This window comes from Pollachius pollachius, assembly GCF_949987615.1.
Source record: "Pollachius pollachius genome assembly, chromosome: 13".
Lineage (NCBI taxonomy): Eukaryota > Metazoa > Chordata > Actinopteri > Gadiformes > Gadidae > Pollachius > Pollachius pollachius.
Genome location: NC_136946.1, coordinates 6,797,770 through 6,820,862, shown reverse-complemented (window position 1 = coordinate 6,820,862; position 23,093 = coordinate 6,797,770). Strand labels below are relative to the sequence as shown.

The window sequence follows — 23,093 nt, the reverse complement described above, 5'->3', positions numbered from 1 at the left end:
ACGTCAGGTCGATTTAATGAAATGCTCATGATGCCTCTCTCTCTCAAGCACACTCCTAAACACACACACACACACACACACACACACACACACACACAAACATACACACACACAAACATACTCACACACATACACACACACAAACACACACACACACACACACACACACACACACAAACACACACACACACACACACACACAAACACACACACACACACACACACTCCTACACACCCACACAGACACAGACACACACACAAACACTCCCCCCCTCCCACAAACACACACTGCTCCACTATAGACTGCTGCTTGTTCTGTAGGCTAATCAGAGGATCTCCCCTCCATACAATCGGCCTTCATTAAGGGAACAATACTATTGTGTGTGTTAAAGAGTGCCGCCACCCCACCTTCTGTCCTCTGAAGATGGACTGAAGCACACACACACGCAGGCACACACAAACACACGGGCGCGTGCACACACACGTGCACGTGCACACACGCACACAGCAAGAGCTCATTGTGTGTACATAAGGCGACTGACAGTACCAATTCAGATGGATGTCGACTTCAGTGCAAATAATGCTAATGTCAAGAATGTGTTTTGTTTGTGTTTGTGTGTGTGTGTGTGTGTGTGTGTGTGTGTGCGTGTGTGTTTGCGTGTGTGTGTGTGTGTGTGTGCCTCCCTAGTGTAAATGGGTCCTGAAGTGTTATTGATAATAGCCTGTAAACACATTATCATGCTAGCTTCGAGCAGCCTACAGTGTGTCACTAAATAAGGATTTGCGCATTACAAATATTTTTCCTTCTCATGGCAACTATTTGTGGTCAGTGAACATTTAACCGGGTCTTAGTGCCTCGGCCGCCTGCTCTGTCGAGGACCGGGGCACGGGGTTTGGCCCGGGGCTGATGTGATGAGTCCTACCTGCTCTCTAACCGCCAGCCTATCATCGAAGCAAGTGCACGGGAAACCAGCCAATCAGGAACCAGGTTCGGCCTCAAGCTGAATTCTTGTCCCCCACACAGTGAAAGAAATTTTTTAACCAAGATCCCCTCCGCCTATTTTTTTCAAAGGAAATGAAAATACTTGACTAATGACGAGTATGTTGTTTTACTTCTTTAATTACAAATGAAGGCGGTCGATTGTCTGATCCGCGGTCGGTGACAGCTAAAGCATACAGAGGTGCAGCACCTTTACCTGTGAGGTGGGGGGGAGGACTGAGGGGTTGGGTGGGAGGGAGGGAGGGGGTGGTGGAGGTGGGGGGGGGAAGAGAGCAAGAAAAAGTCGACTTACCTGTAGCTCAACTTCTGGCAATTCACTCACACTGTTACCTGCTCCGACTTGAAAGTCCAGTTTCACAAGGAAGAATCGTAGAGGAAGCAGAATATGTCACAGGAGACAGACAAGTAAGTGACCGAGCCGAGCGGGGAGGATGCGTTCATGTCCATTTCAGAACAGAAGAAGAAGAAAAAAAAACTTTATGCGGGGCTTTTCTGGGGTGCTATGCGAGCTTTTAGGGTCGTTGTTTCGTTTTTAAGATTCAGAGTCAGTAGGAAATGTCGTCATGCGCTGTTATTATTTTTGATTGAGAAATAACGACCTAGTTTATAACTTGCTTACGCACCGCTTTGCGCTCCTGGATTTCCCGAAAGCGGAATTCGCCATTTTTGGATTATGGAAATAGCCTACCGTATTCTAGGATTTGACATTTCTTCAAACCAGTGTATAATGTGGATTTGTTTTTAACTTGACCTCCGCCGTTGTTAGCTGTTTCATAATGTAGGGTTATCCATAGTTACCTCTTGGACGTTGAGGTTGTGTGCTCAGAGCCTAATCTGTTGATGGCCAAGTTTTGGAATTTACCAGGAATAATATTGAGTATAAAATAGCGACACTGCAATAGCAAAAAAAAAATTGGAGTATCAACTAAATCAACATTTAAAGGCCATGCAATGGGACCATTTGATTGAATACGGCTATAATTTATGTATACTCCGATGTTAGTTTACAATACAATCAAGTAGGCCTATATTCTTTCTTATTTACTATAACCTCCTCTGTATACTAATTCAGGCGATATAAATTAACATTCCATTGGGGTCATTATTTTGTGTATCATGAAAAAAACAACGGAATTAGGCCTACTGGATCCATAGACTAATGCTTGCCAGGACGTGTAGGACTAGGCTTTACATGGATGTTGGAGGTATCATTATGACCTTCCACCAGCTCTCTGCAATGCTTAGCCATGGAGTCATCCAACGACAAACAGCGCCTGGTGACTTGGCCCTCGGCGTTTTGCACCTGCCCCAGCCTCTGCCGTGCTCCCAGTTGAACTTGCCTGTATTGATGGGAAAAACACCGACCTGTATCAACATATCCCATTAAAAAAGGATTAGTTTTAATAATAAGTAGTATTGTGCAAGATATGTGTAGGCCTATAGAGATGGATACAAAGAGTAAGGGGGATGATCCAGGTGATGCGTTTAATGTTTTTTTGGATTTATCTGATACAGTTAAGCCAGATAGTGAATACAGTCAGAGCGGGAATACAGTTAAAAGTTTGCATACAAAATATTAACTTTTAAATGTCACTTCAAAATATAAACAACTTAGATTGATCTTTGAGTCCCATAGTGAACCTCAATGGGCCCCTATGCTCGTCGTGTTTACATGTAAACATTAAGAAACAGAAACACGCTAAGCTTCGTTATGCCGTCGCAGGCAGTTCTTCTGGTTATCGCCTGTCCATCACGTGGCAACATGCAAACAGGGCCAGACCAACATTTTGAATGTTGGTCTGCTCTACATACAGTACAGTTGTTGAAATGTGTTTTATCTTCCGTAGCGTGTGTGTGTTAGGCGAGACATACACAAAGAGTGGTTCAATGTTGGCCTGGTTGGCGCCACAGAAGGACAAAATGCATAATGTGTTAAATAATAATACAATTTAATAGAGAGATTAGTGTAGATGATAGAATTAGAAGAACAGAAGACTGGTAGACATTTTTCTTTTATGTGATACACTTTATTTAATAAACATCCACCAAGGTTTAAAATTTGATTCCTTGCTAGGAATGTACTATGCACTCTTGTAGGAGGCTTTGGATAAAGAAAAACACTAAATGGGCTATATCTATTTATTTATATGTATTCATATATTATTCAATACATTTGTGTCAGTTTATTCTGTATTTGGCTTTCAGAGAGGTGTTAATGACCCTGATTTTCTACCCGGAAACACACCTATGTTGCCGGGGCTTGCCTTCTGATGGCTAAGTTGTTGTGACAACACTGTGTGTTTAACTGTCCTATGATCTTTACTTAAGTGGGCCTACTACAAGACCATAAAGGCCAAATACACACGCAAACACAGACTCATGCATTCACGCACACAAGGACACAGACAACCGCACACATACTACCTCACAACTTTTGTGCCACTTCCTGTTCCTTTGTGTTGAAATTATGTAAAACACGTGTGTCTGAAATTGTACGTGTGTATTGTGGTATTCATACGTGGGCTTACCTTCCGGCTCGTTGTGTGTGTGCTGCAGCAAACGTCTGGTGGTGGTGGTGCCCAACGAGAGCTCGTTCGCGGGCGTGCGGCGGGCCTTCACCAGCGAGGACGAGGCGTGGCGCTCGTACCTGGAGAACCCGCTCACCGCCGCCACCAAGGCCATGATGAGCATCAACGGGGACGAGGACAGCGCCAACGCCCTGGGGCTGCTGTACGACTACTACAAGGTCCGTCCATTCACAGGCCTGCATTCCTTAAACACCTCATAAACCTTTAGTTAATGGGCTGCTCTATGACTTCTACAAGGGAGTCCAATCACAGGCCGCCGCTCGTTAGACACCTCACAAACCTTTAGGTAATGGGCTGCTCTATGACTTCTACAAGGTAGTCCAATCACAGGCCGCCGCTCGTTAGACACCTCACAAACCTTTAGTTAATGGGCTGCTCTATGACTTCTACAAGGGAGTCCAATCACAGGCCGCCGCTCGTTAGACACCTCACAAACCTTTAGGTAATGGGCTGCTCTATGACTTCTACAAGGTAGTCCAATCACAGGCCGCCGCTCGTTAGACACCTCACAAACCTTTAGTTAATGGGCTGCTCTATGACTTCTACAAGGTAGTCCAATCACAGGCCGCCGCTCGTTAGACACCTCACAAACCTTTAGTTAATGGGCTGCTCTATGACTTCTACAAGGTAGTCCAATCACAGGCCGCCGCTCGTTAGACACCTCACAAACCTTTAGTTAATGGGCTGCTCTACGACTTCTACAAGGTAGTCCAATCACAGGCCGCCGCTCGTTAGACACCTCACAAATCTTTAGTTAATGGGCTGCTCTACGACTTCTACAAGGTAGTCCAATCACAGGCCGCCGCTCGTTAGACACCTCACAAACCTTTAGTTAATGGGCTGCTCTACGACTTCTACAAGGTAGTCCAATCACAGGCCGCCGCTCGTTAGACACCTCACAAACCTTTAGTTAATGGGCTGCTCTATGACTTCTACAAGGTAGTCCAATCACAGGCCGCCGCTCGTTAGACACCTCACAAACCTTTAGTTAATGGGCTGCTCTACGACTTCTACAAGGTAGTCCAATCACAGGCCGCCGCTCGTTAGACACCTCACAAACCTTTAGTTAATGGGCTGCTCTATGACTTCTACAAGGTAGTCCAATCACAGGCTGCCGTTCGTTAAACACCTGCCAATCAGGTGTCTTCATTAATTAAAAACCTTTAGTTGAAGAACTAGGACAACTCTAGGACTTCTACAAGGTCCGTCCAAACTTGAGTCTTTACCCGTTAAAAACCTTCCAATCAGGTGTCTTAATTTGATAAATAGCTTCAAATCAGATGTCTTCATTCATTAAAACCCTTTGTTTAAAAGTCATACGACTGCTCCTAGACTACTGCAAGATCTGACCAATCAGATCAACTTAAAACCTTGCAGATAGACCCCATATTTTGTGTTTTTATGATTACATAAACACATAAATATCAAAAGATCAAAGAGTCAAATAAACAAACATTCAAATAAACATGTTAGGGTTTGAATAATACAATACAATAATGCAATTGAGTAATATCGAAAATAAATTGTAGACTCATAGTTATTGATGGATGGACCAATCATAGGTCTGGTACAGTGTATGGGCTGAGCACATATGGACGAGGATAACACGATTATCTTTGTTGCATTCATCTTTCCAGGTGCCAAAAGAAAAGAGACTGCTGCCCGTGGCAAAGGTCGTTGAGATCACAGAAGAGCAGGAGAAGAGGTCAGTGGCCTCAGAAGCTGTGATTGGTCCATCACTTGAGATGTAAAACCACATTCAAAAGCTCCTTTATTATATCCGTATATAAAGACGATCGCATCTGGATTTCTCTTAGTAGCTGCAGAAGCTGTATTATATCTTCACAGACTGCGAAACCTTTATATTTAGAATTTGTGGAAGCCATCCGTGTAATTCTACTCCAGGTGCATCGTCTTGATAATAACTGGCAAACAGGTAATTAAAACACATACACCATGATCCAAATCCTCATATCCTGTCTCAATGCATTCTGGGTAGGACGGGGCCGTCGACCAACAGCGGCACCAATGACGACGAGGCGGAGGTAGCCATGGACAACCGGGTGCAGGTCCTCAAGTCCGTCCCGGTGCTGTCCATCAGCACAGAGCACCTGGACAGCAAACGGGAGCAGTTTGTCTCCCTGGGGGTGGTACAAGGGGGAGGGGGAGGAGGGGAGGGCGGGGCCGCGGCGGTCGCCGTGGTGAAGGCGGAGGTGTACGCGCCGGTGTTCATGGGGGCGGGGCTCCACTACCGGGGCGACGGCGGGGGGGAGGACTCGGCACGGGTGATCTACGAGCAGAGTCCCTACGAGGTGGCCCCCACGGTGGGCCCCCACGGGAGCTACACCAAAGACCTCCAGAGCTCCCCCGACAGCCCCTACGAGGAGGACAGCAGCATGGTGAGAGGCGGACGGACGGACGGGGAGGAGGGTGGGAGGGGGAGGGAGGGAGGGGGGGAGGGAGGGTGTGTGTTTTGTCTATTTAATCCAGTTGGTCCACTTAAGTAGGCCAGTTAAACACACAGTGTTGTCACAACGGATGAACGACTGCACAGAGCTGCAGAGTGAGAGAGATTAATGAGAGTAGTACATGACTGTTTAGTCACTTACTGCCACTATTAATTCATAATTTATCATTGGACATTCGGAGAACTTTTCACCTTAAGAGCAGGGTCAGTTGTATTGCCAATATTTTCTCTAGGAAGATTTTGTGGATGTACTGTACTGGGTGAATGGTGTGGCTACTGTTTGCATATAGCCGTTTTTTTTTTTTCCTACTTTGACTAATTGTCATCATTTTCTGTTTTGTCCCTTGTGTGTGTCCCTCCTGAACAGAAGTACCACAACCCTTCCTCTATGCCCAACGATGGGGACTTCCTGTTCCACCAGGAACGAGTGTAAGCCACTGTCCACCATAGCAAACGAAATAACTGTATTATATAATATTTTATTCTTTTGTAATATTTTCTAGTCTGCTTAGTTATTTTATATATATATATTTTTTTACTTAATCAGTTGTGCTTTGTATGAATGTGTGTGTGTGTGTGTGTGTGTGTGTGTGTGTGTGCGTGCGTGCCCACTCTCGTGCACGTGAACAGTGACAGTTTCCAATACACCCTGGACGCCACGCGGTCCCTACGGCAGAAGCAGGGGGAGGGGCCCATGACATACCTGAACAAGGGCCAGTTCTACGCAGTCACCCTCAACGAGCTGGGCGTCAACAAGCGGCTGCGTCACCCAATCAGCAAAGTCCGGGTGAGTTGTCAATTAGTCAATTAAGTTTTAGTCCGCCCCTAGCTTAGATGATAAGCCCCGACCCTAAGACCCCTTCACAGGGCTCAGGCGTATCAAACACACTCAGATGTAGCCTGAAGCACAGCAAACACACTTGAAAGGAATCTTAAGCACATCAAACACGCTGAGAGGTAACCGTAAGTTCATCAAATACACTAAAAAGTCCCCTTAAGTATGCTACTCTAAACACGCTTAAAAGTATAGCAAAGACACAGAAGTAACTTCTTGAAACGGGATGATTGCCACACACACTGTTCGCTTATAACACAGTTTAATTTGTTCTATACAACCCCGCTGGGGTTAACTGTTTTATCAGTATAGTAATTACCGCTATAGTTATTGTGAACACCTACCATAGCGACTTCATGTGATATTACTTTTTCTCTGAGACAGCCACCAGCTAGCAAAGCGACATCACACAGGAGACAAAGGTTAATAGGGAACTAAAAGATGATTTAGCCTTGTCCAGAGGCTACTATCCACTAGCTAGCCAGCCTTTCGAAGTGACACTCTAACTCAGGGGTCCCCAACCTTTTCCGCACCAAGGACCGGTTTGATTCTCCAAAAAATTTCACGGACCGGCGCACAGGGGTTGCCAATTTGTTGATATTTTCATATAGTGTTGTGCATGCATTCATTTAAAACAACTAGTTCCAGTTATTTATGAACAGTGAAGGCAACAAACTCTTAAAAAAGAACGTGAACTTGAACAAGTTCTGTATGTCAGAGTCTAACTTACAGCTATTGATGTGTTCCAGAGTGTCATCATGGTGGTGTTCAGCGAGGATAAGAACCGGGACGAGCAGCTGAAGTACTGGAAGTACTGGCACTCCAGACAGCACACTGCCAAGCAGAGGGTCCTGGACATCGGTAAGGCACGGGCGCCAGCCCTCGGGGTGTGAGCGCATTCAGAGAAACTCTAGTGTCTCCCAACAGGGTAACGGGATGTGTGAAACAGTAAAAACATAACATCAAAAAACGCTACATCAACTTACTCCCATTTCCACATTAAAAAACACAAGTCAAAGTAATGCTCAAGAGGCTTTTATCCAAAAGATAGAGGACGTTAATGCAATGCAAGGGGGGTTACGGGCCAATAACGTCTTTGCGGACCCTCCTTGCGTCCACCACAAGGGCCTGACGTACGCCTCCCTAAAATGTTAACCTTGCGTCGAGGCGACAAGGGCTATGATTGGTCCGCAAGCTAAAACCTGACGCAGAACCAAAACAAAACCATGTGCTCAAGGCAGGCTCCATTGGGGTTTGCGCCCAGAACCTTTAGGCGGGAAACACCCTACCCTTCTCCTTTGCTAACGGTTCAATACAAAGCTAGCCAAGGGATAACGGTTAGAAACATAGCAACTGTGTTACCTGTCTCAACACTAAAACAACCCCAGAACAACATCCAGGACAGTAACAGTAAGTTCACGAGCAAGGAATAGTGCAGATAAAAATAGATACACAATAAACAAAAATCGATTTCTGACAGTGAAATGTTGGAATGTGGTCGTGTAATAACCCGAGACAAGACTAAACTAGAGGGCAAACAAGCACCCACCAAAAAGGATTGCCTGGGGGGTTTCCTAGCTGTGCAATGTCTGAGACAGACAGAAAACAACATACACACATGCACACGCATGCAAGCATTCACGCAGGCACGCACACACACCCAAACACAGACTAAAGTCCCATAATGACTAGCTGTTGTGTGGACACACACTATAAATCTGTTGATCTTCTCGACATTGCTCGGGAGATTGAGCAAGACTACTCTAAATCTTTAAATTGTTGTTTTGAAGCGTAGGCGTAAGCTATTGCTGAAATCCTCTTGCTTTTTTTCAGCCTTAAACTTTGAGTTGAGCTTTATTTCTCTCTGGCACACTTGAAATCAGACAACCGATTAGTGAATTAATTTAAACCCCCCTAAAAAAATAATTTTAGAAAAAACACAGTATTCATATGTTTATTGTAAGGCTCCATTCAGTTTCAGCGGAAATTCTATTTTTAATATGACAATCCTAAATTCAAGATGCGTCATCGAACGTTTCCAGTGGTTGTGTTTGAACTGCTTTCCTGTGAGAGTAGTGCTCAATGATGCAACAAGCTGGGGCCTGCTGCTCGTACTGAGTCCCAGTGGTATGTGGAGGACCAGGGAAACACACACACACACACACACACACACACACACACACACACACACACACACACACACCCGACCGACCACGGACATACACCCAAAGTGAAAATTGATGAACACGCACACACTCCAGAACATGGGCATACACCCCATGGGAAAAACTACATTTACACACACACACTAACACACTTACACACACATACACACACAAACGCAAACTCCCAAATATGGACACACACCCAAAGCAGAAAACAACATACACACAAACAGTAACACCCCCCCAACACACACACACACACACACACACACACACACACACACACACACACACACACACACACACACACACACACACACACACACACACAGGTTAGGACAGAGACTGGTATGCTAGCAACACTGTAAGCTGGTTCTGCTCTGTCTGAGATCAATTTGGCCCCTGCTGTGTGTGTGTGTGTGTGTGTGTGTGTGTGTGTGTGTGTGTGTGTGTGTGTGTGTGTGTGTGTGTGCGTCTCCCTAGTTCTCCACATACCACGATTTTAACAATCCCTATCGTCAACATTTAGACACTACCCCATCCACTCATGATTTTAGAAATAGCCAAAACAAGTCGAGTCTGATGTGAATCAGACTCTCGGTCCAAAGTCCTTCCTTCCCCCTCTCCTCCACACCCGCTCTGAGCGAACCACCAGCGCCGACTGAATTCTCCTTTTTGGTACACATGCTTCACCTCGCGCCCGGAGATCCTCTTAATGGTTCCTGTCCAGTTCATTTCATTTCCCCACAAAAAAACCCGGGGGGGGGGGGGGGGTTCTGTGTGTGTGTAAGTGTATGTGTGTGTGTGTGTCTATGCGTGGGTTTCTACACGTGTGTGTGTGTGTTTGTGTGTGTGCGCGTGTGAGTTAGTTTCTATGTGTGCGTCCCTGCATGTGTGTATGTGTGTGTATGTGTGTGAGAGTCTGTGTGTATACGTGCGTCCCTGCATGTGTGTGTGTGTGTGTGTGTGTGTGTGTGTGTGTGTGTGTGTCTGTATCGATACGTTCATCTCTACATGTGTGAGTTAGTCTTTCTCCGTGCGTGTTTCTCTACGTGTGTGTGTGTGTGTGTCTGTGTGTGTGTGTGTGTGTGTGTGTGTGTGTGTGTGTGTGTGTGTGTGTGTGTGTGTGCGTGTGTGTTTGTGTGTGTGTGTGTGATGCTCCACTCCCCGCCGCCCTCAGGGCTGAACCGACCGAGGCATTGTACTCCAACAGAGGATCACATAAAGTAAAAGTCCTGTCTGGCCACACCGGACCCCCTCCCCCCCAACAGCATGTCTGTTGGGGGGGGGGGGGGGGGGGGGGGGGGGCGTGAGGATGGGGTGGTGGTCCGCCGGCCAGATGACTCCCCTCCTCTTCTCTCGACCCCCCTCCTGTAGGGCTCTGGGTCCAGGGGCGGGGCGGGGGGGCCGGATCAGGGGGGCCGTAACCCGACACTGGTGGCGCCGAGGCGGGGGATTTGAATAGCAGGAAGGGGAGGGGCGGGCAGGGGCGGGGGCGATGTACCGCTGCCCGAGGCGCTGGCTACAAGAATGGGATGGGGGGAGGGGGAAGGGACGGGGGAGGTGATTTGAATGGATGGGTCGTTTAACGGTGAGGCTAACAAGCGGTGTGTGCACCGTGTCCCGGCTTCCTGTGCACCTGCTCTGCCTCCACTCTGCCTCTGCCGGAGTGTGTGAGTGTGTGTGTGTGTGTGTGTGTGTGTGTGTGTGTGTGTGTGTGTGCGTGTACCTGTGTGTGTGTGTGTGTGTGTACCTGTGTGCGTCTGTCTGTGTGTTTGTTGAGGTGGGGGATGCGAGGGGATTGTTGAAGTAGCCAATTAGAAAGGCTTAAATGCGATCCCACCAGTTTCGGTGTAATTTGGACGATTTGGAGCGGTATGCCTGATGTATAGATCCTGTTAACATAAAAAGCAGTGACTCTGATTATGTTTTCGGTCTGCTGAAATGATTGATAGTTAGACTTTTAAGGAACTTCGGGTGTCTTACTGGCAGCCCGTTGTCATGTTCTGACAGGGATATGAATATGGGTGTGTGTCTGTTTGTGTGTTTGTGTGTGTGCGTTTGTGTGTGTGAGTGTGTGTATGTGTTTGTGTGTGTGTGTGTTGTGGCAACCCGTCTCAAGTGTCAGATACCCGGTAGGAATTACACGGAAAGCAGGGGTTAAAGCCGCAGTCTGCGTTTATTTCGACAGAATAAATAGTCTGTATCCTCGTGCTAGGGTCTCCGTGAGCCTCTAGATCGCCGGCGCGGTGCGGAATCCCTCCGTGTCGCTTCGCCCTTCTCCCGGTCTAGCGAGTACTCCCTCCGTGTCACTTGCCCGGCGCGGTGTGGAATCCCTCCGTGTCGCTTCGCCCTGGTGCGTACTCCCTCCGCGTCACTCGCCGTTCGCCCGGTCTGGTGCTTACTCCCTCCGTGTCACTCCTCCCGTGGTGCGGACTCGTGCCCCTTTTAAGTCCGGCTTCTGGTCCTTTCCCTTCCTCCGGCCAGGTGTCCCCGATTGCGCTGATTGGGGGGAGAGACGTGGTGCTCTCTGTCGCCGGCTGGAGGGTGGCGACGGTAAACCAGGTCTACTGCGTGTCCTCGGACCCGCCCGGTCCGAGGTTCAGCGGCGGGATGCCACAGTGTGTATGTGTGTGTGTGTGTGTGTGTGTGTGTGTGTGTGTGTGTGTGTACAGCTCATCAGCCTGTAAACGGCCGTTTGCATCAAACGGGTTGGTTTTGTTTGCAGAGCGATAGTGTGTGTGTGTGTGTGTGTGTGTGTGTGTGTGTGTGTGTGTGTGTGTGTGTGTGTGTGTGTGTGTGTGTGTGTGGTTCAGACCGCGGCGGTGACTCACAGGAAACGGTGGTCCCAATAAAAGTTTGTCTGTGGTTCACATGCAATAAAACAAGTTGGATCGCCCTCATCGTGTTGGGAACATGACATTGAACTATAAAAATAAACTGATTTAAAATCAATCGAACGACCCATCAATCAATCGAACTAACTTGATTAGCCATCAAATTGCGACGTCTGACGATCTTTATCCACTAAGTCTCAGAGACGGACTGGCCAGTCCCCATCTCCTCAGAGACGAGGACTGTGATCCCCTGTGGCCAATCACAATCACTTCCTCTCTGTAATCAGTGAGGTCATCGATAGCCAGACTCCGGGCTTACACTGTGGCTCTTCAACACGACCCCTCTGTTTGGGGACACACACACATGCACACACACACACACACACACACACACACACACACACACACACACGCGCCCACACATGCATACAGGCACGCACAAATGCACCCAAACACACGCCTTTGAAGCCTGGGTGCTTATTTGCTCTAGCAGATAAGGTTTATCTATAAAATGAAGCGTGCCATTTAAGTGCTTATCTGGCAGCCCTAGAGCCACTTGATTTGGCAGATAGCCTTTTATCTGCCAAAGCATATATATATACAGTACATATATATATATGTATATATACATATTTATACATATATATATATTTACGTGTTTGTTTGTGTTGTCTTGTTTGTTTCTGTTCGACCTGAGAATCTTCGGTCTTGTTTCGAGGGAAAGCGAGTGTAACTGGTGATGGTTTGTTCTATATTTTTTGTACTTTTACAGCTCGTTTTCAAAAGAGATTAAAATAAAGAAGACAACATTTATTAAAACGATACTAAACCCCGCTCAAACGATACTCATAGTAAGAACAACCGAGATGCTGCGATATAATAATAAAGAGGTACATCCTGTTACCCCCTCTCCACTGCCCCCCCCCCCAGCCGACTACAAGGAGAGCTTCAACACCATCAGCAACATCGAGGAGATCGCCTACAACGCCGTCTCCTTCACCTGGGATGTCAACGAAGAGGCCAAGGTGAGCTACACAACACACAACCACACACACACAGACACGCACACGCATGCATATATGCACACACACGTTCACGCGCACACATACGCATGCATACATGCAAAAAACGCACACACATGCACACACATGCACACACACACACACACACACGTGCGCACGCACACACACACACACATGCTCACGCACACACACACAGATCCATATCGCTGTATGTATTTCTCTAGAGTAATACGTTCTGTTCTCTGTGTACTGGTTTCCCTGCGGCTTGTGTTTGAGAAAGACACTAAACAAAGAGGAGGTTGTAGAGCCGGTCTTTTTATGCTGATTCATTCAAACCAGAACCCTCCCTCCCCCCCCCCTTCAAACGGGAAGTTTGGGTTCATACCAACGTTTACAAACTGGGATAACAGCAGAAAAGTTACCTCAGTTCAAAACCTTCAGCTCCCACAATATCTCTCTTTGGATGTGGTTCCTCTGCGCCTATTGAGCTCACGCTGTGGACATCAGCACACATGCTGTGCATGCGTACGGCCTACATGGGGTGAGCCGCTAAGCTAGGGGACATGCTAGCTCTACGTCAGACAGATCTGTAGAAACCACAGGTGTATACCTTCCCTTTATTTGTCCGCCTTTGTGGCCACTCCTTAAAGAGTCCCTGTCACTGTTTGAATAGGCCCCCAAGGGCCTATATACACACACACACAAACACACACACACACCCACACTGATCACCATCCCCACCCTTCACTGTGTGTTTTGCCCTCATTTCTACGGTTCAATGGGTCTTTCTTTCTGTGTGTGTGTGTGTGTGTGTGTGTGTGTGTGTGTGTGTGTGTGTGTGTGTGTGTGTGTGTGTGTGTGTGGGGGGGGGGGCGCCTGTATGTGATCGTCTGTGTGTGCGTGTGTGCTTTACATTTTCCTAATTTTCATTCTAATCGGAGCGTGGAGACAAAGAGCCTCTCCCCCCCCCCTCCCCTCCCCACAGTCTCTCTATTGTGCGTGTGTGTTGTCCTTCCTAAGTGAGACGTATAGCTGGTGGGCGGTTAGCCATCTCCTCCTCGGCACTGGTGCCTTCTCAGTGTGGTTCCACGGCAGCTGGCAGCATCACGGGCCAGGTGGACTGAGTACCACACAGGGATTGTCCTGTGGTCTGTCTGCGTTTTACTGTTGTTGTTCTGCACATTAGTGTTCCAATCGAGGCCTTACCTCACCTCAGATCTGTTTCATCCAGCCCCTCCTCTGAGGATTATGTATCAGGACACAAACGCCTGGAGAACCGGTCCTTAACTCAAAATAAATGCTAACAAACAAATAAACAAACATACCCTGAACTCCTCCCCCTATAGTGTTGTGTTAATCCAGCCTCCCCTCCACGCACTTTAATCTAAATTAAAGACCCGACGGTTTAACGTTGACAGAATTCCTTACTAAGGGCCACACCCTGGCCTGGTTGGCCATCTCCTATTCCAACGGCATCGAGGAAGCTGTTCCCTTTGGAAAACACAAGTTCAGCGTAACGTTAGAACAGTGTGATGTTTTAACTGGTGGGCTTTTATGGCCACGGGTTAATGAACAACTCAACCGAGTGAGTAATGAAATACTTTGGTTTGTCTGAGGCTGCGATCGCATTCAGCCCCAGAAGAGGGGTGTGGGTGTATCAGGGTGTTGCGTTAGGCTGTTTGCTGAAAGGCATGAGGTTAGGCCTTAAACACAACACTTCCCGCATTGGTAAACAGAGCTGGGAGCATTCGATACACCTGCAATTGTGATGCTTTGGGTTTTGTGACGGAAGTAAAATGTACGGGAACAGGGAGTTGTTACACTTAGGAAATAAGTCGGAATCCAGTCCGATCATTTTTTTTTTATCAGCAGTGGACCCGCACTGTCTTGTTGATTCAAATTTTCAAATATACAATTAAAAATATTTATTTAAATGTTATTGTCTAAAAGTCTCTCCATTTAAAACATACAATTGTGATTCTTAAGTCTTCAGAGTGGAGCTCATCAAACACCCCCTTTTTCTAAGTTTAAGCTTGTGTCCTCCCCTCCCCTCTCCTCTCCAGATCTTCATCACGGTGAACTGCCTGAGCACAGACTTCTCATCCCAGAAGGGGGTGAAGGGCCTGCCGCTCATGATCCAGATCGACACCTACAGCTACAACAACCGCAGCAACAAGCCTCTGCACCGGGCCTACTCCCAGATCAAGGTCTTCTGCGACAAGGTGAGGGTCTAAGGTCAGGGCCAATGGAGGTTAAGCTTCTCGGGACACTTAAACTAAACAAAAATGCACAGCTTTGGATTGTGGAACCTTTGCAACAGCACCACCCATGGAAGAAAGCCTGACTGGAATCAACTGGGTATTCAATGGCAAATTATGAGGAAATGCAATCATATTTTTCTGTAGCCAATTCATGTATTTCGATAAATAGTTTGTCTTTTCAATAATGAATACTGGAAGTAGTCCACTTTTAAAAAATATTTTTTTTAGCAACAATTGCCTGTGAAAAAATGTTTTTAAGACTTTTCAAAAGACCCCCAAAATTTTGCTGTTGGGATTTCAAGGGGTCCCAAGAGTCAATCATTGGGATTTCAGACCCCGTGAAATTCACACCTTGAGTTTCTCGATGGCTGGAAGCGTCAGCGCTGGATGGTTTTATTTTGATGCTTTACTGCCCTCTAGTGGTTTAAACAGGGCAGCGTTTAGAACAGGCGGCATTTGAACGGTAATAAGTATAATCATTAGTTGACGTTGAATGAGAATTGTTAAGGGATGAATATGTTCTGTATGTTAATGATAAAAACTCACATAATGTAACACATAATTACACATTGTTAATTCTCTTGTTTTACTTCCTTTTCAGGGAGCTGAGAGGAAGATTCGGGATGAGGAGAGAAAACAGTTCCGTAAGAAGTCCAAAGGTATGAGCCCAATATAATAACAGTCAAAACAATAATACATTTGATTTCTTACAGTAAATGGATTTACTTAAACTTTCAAAATAACTTTTTTCTCCTCCCCTCTCCATCCTCTCCCCCCATCACTCCTCCTCCTCCCCTCCCCTCTCCACCTCCTCTCCCCCCCAGGCAAGGACGGCGGTACGGGGGGTGTGATCACGGCCCAGACGAAGAGCGATGCCACCTTCTTCAAGAACCTGACTGACCTGGAGGCCCAGCCCGTCCTTTTCATCCCCGACGTCCACTTTGGGAACCTGCAGCGGGCCGGACAGGTAGAGACACACAGACTGACTGACGGACGGACTGACTGACTGACTGACTGACGGACTGACGGACTGACGGACTGACGGACTGACGGACTGACTGACGGACTGACGGACTGACGGACTGACTGACGGACTGACGGACTGAATGACGGACTGACGGACTGACGGACTGACTGAATGACTGAATGACGGACTGACTGAATGACTGAATGACTGAATGACTGACTGAATGACTGACTGACAGGCTTTGGGAACCTGCAGCGGGCTGGACAGGTAGAGACACACCTGACCGGCTGACAGAGAGAGAGAGAGAGACGGAGAAACAGACAGACAGACTTTGGGAACCTGCTGAGAGCCGGACAGGTAGCTCCACAGCTGACTAACAGAATGACAGACAGACACACAGACCGACTGATAGATCGACTGACTGACAGACAGACAGACAGACAGACAGACAGACTGACAGACTGCAGACTGAAAGACTGACAGACTGACAGACTGATAGATCGACTGACTGACAGAGAGACAGACAGACACACTGACAGACTGGCTGACTGACAGACTGACAGACTGACTGACAGACTCAAGTCTCCTCTCCTAGTTCAAACTCAAGGGGAGATCCTGGAGTCGAGCCTGTGTCTTTATTGAATTGTTGACCGACGATACCAAAGACTTCTTTCTAAAGGTTTTATCGTATGAACTAATGCTGAACTGTTGTCCTGTTGTGTTCCAGGTCTTTGCCTACAACCCCGAAGAGATCGAGAGAGAGGGGTGAGCAAATACTACTTCTTGTATTATCTTTTATGAGCCCGAGATGTTCTTACAATGTTCCGTCAATGAGACGTAAATATGTAAATATATATATGTAAATGTGACATTAATATGATGTAAAGGCAAGATGAACATATCAGAGACAGGAGTATAACCAACATTTCTGTGTGTGTGTGTGTGTGTGTGTGTGTGTGTGTTTGTTTGTTTATGTGTGTGTTTATGTATGTGTGTGTGTGTGTGTGTGTGTGTGTGTGTGTGTGTGTGTGTGTGTGTGTGTGTGTGTGTGTGTGTGTGTCAGGAGCGTGTTGGTGAAAAGAATGTTCCGGTCATCAGACGAAGACCTCTGTCCCTCCCCGGTCAAACAGTTGAAAGAGGAGACACACAAGAGAGGTAGGATGAATATCAATATTAATAACAATATATATATAGAGGCAGAAAACACTACCGGTATAGGATAGAGCTGCTGACTATACGGCATGTCTACAAGTCCTAATTGTTCATCTATTAGCCATAGAATAGAGACTCAGTATGGACCTGATCGGTCGACATAATGAACCTATTGATGAGTGGAAAGAGGAAGTGTTTTTGATATCTCACAACAACTTGGAGATAGATTGATCTGTGAACCACAGATCAATGAGAGTGTCGCTGTTGTCATTTAGCAGACACTTTCACCCATAGTGACTTCCTGTGAATTCAGATTCAAGTTGTTAAGCCGTACTGGGGTTAGGACATCTAATGACTACAGCTGAGGTGGTGGGCGTTGAGGATCAAACCGGGAACCTTTCTGCTTGGAGCTTAACGCCACCCAGTATTTCTACACTTTGAGGTTTTTTATTTGAGAATATTCCAATCTAGGGCCTCATCTGATCACAGATCAATAAAGGATGATTCATAGACTCAACCTCATCCTGTAAAGTAAAGACTCATCGTCCTGTCATCCACAATATGTAATCCTCTGTGACGTCTTCCGGCCCCCGCCCTGAACTCTGATGACGGATGAGACTCTGAGTGAGATGAACGGCGTTGTGAAACATAACAACTCTAATGTTCCCCTGTTTTCATATCACGCTGAGGGCATTTCCATAAAGATCAGACAGATGAGGACCAACACTAGAGAGATAGCGAGGGAGAGAGAGAGAGAGAGAGAGAGAGAGGGAGAGACTGTGAGAGGGAGAGACACACATGGGTGACTGAGAGAGAGAGATACAAACCAAGAGCGGGACAGAGAGAGACACAGAAACAGAAAGAGAGAGAGAAAAGAGAGGGACAGAGAAAGCGAGAGAGACATAAAGACTGAGAAAGAGACAGAGAGAGAGACATAGAGACTGAGAATGATACAGAAAGAGAGAGAGAGGGAGAGAGAGAGAGAGAGAGAGGGAGAGAGGGATAGAAAGAGAGAGAGAGAGAGAGAGAGAGAAAGAGAGCGACAGAGAGAGTCAAAGAAAGAGAGAGAGGGAGAAAGAGTGAGAGACAGAGACAGAGAAAGAGACAGAAAGAGAGAGAGAGAAAGAGTGAGAGACATAGAGACAGAGAAAGAGACAGAAAGAGAGGGAGAGGGGGACAGAAAGAGAGAGAGAGAGAGAGAGGGAGAGAGAGAGGGAGAGAGGGACAGAAAGAGAGAGAGGGAGAGAGAGAGAGAGAGAGAGAGAGAGAGAAAGGGAGAGAGGGACAGAAAGAGAGAGAGAGAGAGAGAGAAAGAGAGCGAGGGAGAGAGTCAAAGAAAGAGAGAGAGAGGGAGAAAGAGTGAGAGACATAGAGACAGAGAAAGAGACAGAAAGAGCGGAGGAGGGGGACTGAAAGAGAGAGAGAGAGAGAGCGACAGAGAGAGTCAAAGAAAGAGAGAGAGGGAGAAAGAGTGAGAGACATAGAGACAGAGAAAGAGACAGAAAGAGAGAGAGAGAGAAAGAGTGAGAGACATAGAGACAGAGAAAGAGACAGAAAGAGAGGGAGAGGGGGACAGAAAGAGAGAGAGAGAGAGAGAGGGAGAGAGAGAGGGAGAGAGGGACAGAAAGAGAGAGAGAGGGAGAGAGAGAGAGAGAGAGAGAAAGGGAGAGAGGGACAGAAAGAGCGAGAGAAAGAGAGAAAGAGAGCGAGGGAGAGAGTCAAAGAAAGAGAGAGAGAGGGAGAAAGAGTGAGAGACATAGAGACAGAGAAAGAGACAGAAAGAGAGAGAGAGAGAAAGAGTGAGAGACATAGAGACAGAGAAAGAGACAGAAAGAGAGAGAGAGAGAAAGAGTGAGAGACATAGAGACAGAGAAAGAGACAGAAAGAGAGGGAGAGGGGGACAGAAAGAGAGAGAGAGAGAGAGGGAGAGAGAGAGGGAGAGAGGGACAGAAAGAGAGAGAGAGGGAGAGAGAGAGAGAGAGAGAGAGAGAAAGGGAGAGAGGGACAGAAAGAGAGAGAGAGAGAGAGAGAAAGAGAGCGAGGGAGAGAGTCAAAGAAAGAGAGAGAGAGGGAGAAAGAGTGAGAGACATAGAGACAGAGAAAGAGACAGAAAGAGCGGGAGAGGGGGACAGAAAGAGAGAAAGAGAGAGAGAGAGAGGGAGAGAGAGAGGGACAGAAAGAGAGAGAGAGAGAGAGAGAAAGAGAGCAAGGGAGAGAGTCAAAGAAAGAGAGAGAGAGGGAGAAAGAGTGAGACACAGAGACAGAGAAAGAGACAGAAAGAGCGGGAGAGGGGGATAGAGAGAGAGAGAGAGAGAGAGGCTCCTCCCCCACTGACTCCTGCCGCTCTGTGCTCCTCCCCAGTGCTGCTGTACGTGCGGAAGCAGGACGAGGAGGTGTTCGACGCCCTGATGCTCAAGTCCCCCACCCTCAGGGGCCTGATCGACGCGGTGAGGACCCCCCCACCGCACAAACACACTCCACAGCACAGCCACACACCCCTCAACACACACTCTACAGCACACACTCTACAGCACACACCCCACAACACACACCCCAAACACACACACACACACAGCACACATCCCACAGCCCAAACACACCCCACACACACACACACCACACACACCCCACAGCACACCCCACACACACCCCACACACACCCCAAACACACACACCACACACACACACACCACACACACCCCACACACACCCCAGGGATCAGTGTTGTACTGTCGTACATAACCCACAGATAAAGTGTACAGATATATGTCAACTGTTTGTGTGCTGTTGTGTCATGTTGTGCTAGCTTAAATGCTTTACATGTTTTGCTTTGGTTTTCTATGCCCTACAGATATCAGAGAAATATGGCATACCCACGGAGAGGATAGCTAAAGTGTACAAAAAGAGTAAAAAAGGGTAAGCGAATGTGAATGGTTTTGATCACGATGCTAGGTTTGAGTGTTTAGAATATGGGAGAATGGAAGAATGAACGACGTCTCCTCAGCGGAGGCTCACAAACCCCTCATACAATTAAAAAACAGAGTCATAGAACAGTTTTATCCAAAGGCCTTCTTGTGACCTACCCACGCTGCACATCACGACACACCAGGGCCCAGCGGTCTCCTGACCTCGCGCTCTTCGTTAAAACCAACCCCTTGCATGCAGGATCCTGGTGAACATGGACGACAACGTCATCGAGCACTACTCCAACGAGGACACCTTCATCCTGCACATCGAGAGCTTCGGCGACGCCTACAAGGTCACGCTCACCGAGATCTGACTGCTCGTTGGCTGAACTGCGGGGGGGGGGGGGGGGGGGGGGGGGGGAGTTCTAAAGCCGGTGCCCTTCCGGTTGGCCGTCTTGACCGTCTGTCAGCGGGACTTGAAACACGTCACCGCCGACGCAGAGATCGCAAAAAAAAAAATCAGTGTGACGTCACAAGACAACGCACGACTGACCCGGGATCTGGTCCGCGGTCATCGTTGGATAGAAGACCGTGTGACAGAGGCGGTGGATAATGGTGATGGATTGAGTGAAGAGAGGGTGAATAGGAAGAAGAGGAGTTCGATGAAGAGGGGTTGTGGGGGGGGGGGGGATTTCATCATGGCTGCTCCAGTGTCTAAGTCTTCATGAGCCAGTTACTGTAACTCTTACTGTGTACTTAAGGACAAGCTATACTCCTGCGTTGAACAGCCGTCGTAGTCTTACGCCGCAAATAACCGACGCAATGGCCGCAGAAGTATAGTTTGGGCTTCACTCTGTGACCTTATGCCCTAAAGTGGAGATAGGGTTTGGCCAGAGGGTGGACCCAAAGTGCCAACTGCTTTTTTTTTGCGAAACATGTACCTTTGTATAAAATATATTTTTTTGTGAAACTTTTTTCTTCACCGTGTACATTTACCTTTTATTGTCCTGTTGGATTACATGACCGCCGCATCATATCTCCGTCAAGGTCAACGTCCGGGTTCCAACGGTGATCCATCTAGAGACGCTTTCACGTCCCCGGATCGTCGCTAAATATGTCAACCGTTGGCGTCTTTATTTATTAATGCTTCTAATGAATGATATTGTGATGCACCTCGTCGATGTATGAGGAAGGTCCGATACATTTCACCCGACCCCATGCCCTTTTGCTGTTTTTTATTTAAAAGCCACTTCTTAAAATGTCATGTATTTAAAATGGCCAAACTTTTAGTTACATGTGAGCAAACTGACTTTCATTATAAAAGACATTTGTGTATTTGTATAAACAATATGTATCTATGTTGTCAATATCTTGTGAGGGAGGAACCACACTCCTTTGGTTTTGTTAGTCTTATTGTGTTGAACTGAATTTGATAAAATAAAATACGTGAACACCCAGTAATGTCATCTATACAACAAACACCTTCCATTTTTTACTTTATTAAGAAAACAAAAAATGGACATTTCCTACGTTGAACACAAAATGCAAGTTACAATACAAAAATCTACAAAAATGATGAGACAAAGGATCTTTGTTCTTCGGATAACACATAACAATCATACAGTATACATTGATATAATACTGTGTGGTCATGGTGGTGGTAGTTTTCTTTTTCTTTTTCTGTGTGTCTATATTTGGCACTTGACCACAACTTGCTCCTAATGAAATACAGAGGGGCGGACTCGGAGGAACAGCTCTACGTTTAAGAGTTAACGATTCATTCTTAATTTACGGTTCATGAACCATTGATCACCATCAACATGGAGGTGATAACGTTGCAAATAGTACAAGCAATTAGTCCTTCCTGTAAATGATCAAGACCACTTAAAAAAGAGAGAACCATTGTGTTAAGAACTCAGTGTTCAATCTTTAACCTCCAAATTTGAATTTAAAGCTTCCAAACAGAGCACATTTCTTATCAAATAAGAACCATGCTGCTTACATACAGTTTCAACCTTGTTATATGCAAAAGGTCATTATTTCGGGGGCTGGATGTATCTTAGGATTCATAGGATTACTTGGGATTTCTTTTTCCTATCCAGAGAGGTAAGAATCAAACCAAACAAACGGTCTATAACATTGCATATTCATACCCTTATGCATAGCAAATGTGTGGTCTTCTCTTCATTTTTGTCTTCCCTTAGCAGTCTAGCATAAATATGAATGAATATATACTATACACATTCATTACTTGTTCATCAAATAAAACACAAGACAATGCATCAATAAGTTAAATGTCAAAACCTTCACTGTGGCAAATGACCACAATGTTAAAAACAGTAAAGGAAGATATACATTTATGCATATATTATCTTGTCTAACTTGTTCACTCCATTTTGTCTCTGATCGAAATCGAAGCGAAAGATGTTCAGAGCGGTTCAATTTCTTCACTTTGATTGTTCAAATATTCCAGTTAATATCATCTATTGTACGGACCTACAGCTTATAGTATTTTTCAACAAATACAAGTTTTTGCCTGTGAGATTCGGTTTTGATTTTTTTTTTGTAACATTTTCTCAAACAACAACAAAATGAACAATAGACTTTGAAACGGTTGTCAAAGCCTCTTGAACAACGGGTCAGCAAACCATCAACAGTTGAACCAGAAACCTCTGATGGAGATCTCCAGGGAGATGGAAGATTCCTCAGGAATACACAAAACCCAACATCAAGAGACTCCAGTCGGTAACACAACAAAAAAATAGACATATTTAGAGATATACTTCAGTTCATTTTACCCTTTAAGTCATGAGAAATGTTTTAAAACATAATTAAAAAATAAAATATATCTAAAATGATAAAGGACAGCGTTTATAGATCAGAACTTTTGAGA

General features: G+C 46.3%; 1 protein-coding gene across 3 annotated transcripts; it reads left to right on the top strand.

Moving 5' to 3' along the window:
• The first annotated feature begins 1,324 nt into the window (after positions 1–1,324).
• On the top strand, positions 1,325–20,599 carry grhl2b (grainyhead-like transcription factor 2b). 3 transcript variants are annotated; one of them, XM_079749620.1, is made up of 16 exons: positions 1,325–1,405; positions 3,557–3,746; positions 5,226–5,293; positions 5,588–5,987; positions 6,423–6,484; positions 6,686–6,842; positions 7,640–7,751; positions 12,823–12,917; positions 14,978–15,136; positions 15,777–15,834; positions 16,000–16,142; positions 16,870–16,907; positions 17,206–17,297; positions 19,656–19,741; positions 20,146–20,210; positions 20,460–20,599. In XM_079749620.1, the coding sequence occupies exons 1-16, from the start codon at positions 1,386–1,388 to the stop codon at positions 20,572–20,574; spliced, it is 1,860 nt and encodes a 619-aa protein (XP_079605746.1). In that variant the 5' UTR covers positions 1,325–1,385; the 3' UTR covers positions 20,575–20,599. The 3 variants fall into 3 exon arrangements, with proteins under 3 accessions (XP_079605746.1, XP_079605748.1, XP_079605747.1); XM_079749622.1 differs by lacking the exon at positions 1,325–1,405 and adding an exon at positions 1,414–2,476; XM_079749621.1 differs by lacking the exon at positions 1,325–1,405 and adding an exon at positions 1,414–3,295.
• The last annotated feature ends 2,494 nt before the right edge of the window (positions 20,600–23,093 follow it).

Excerpts from the sequence above, each read along its gene's own strand:
- grhl2b (XM_079749620.1), top strand. The coding sequence starts at position 1,386 with ATGTCACAGGAGACAGACAA. Across the intron at positions 15,835-15,999 it reads GTTCCGTAAGAAGTCCAAAG|GCAAGGACGGCGGTACGGGG; the intron begins GTATGAGCCCAA and ends TCTCCCCCCCAG. Across the intron at positions 20,211-20,459 it reads TACAAAAAGAGTAAAAAAGG|GATCCTGGTGAACATGGACG; the intron begins GTAAGCGAATGT and ends CCTTGCATGCAG.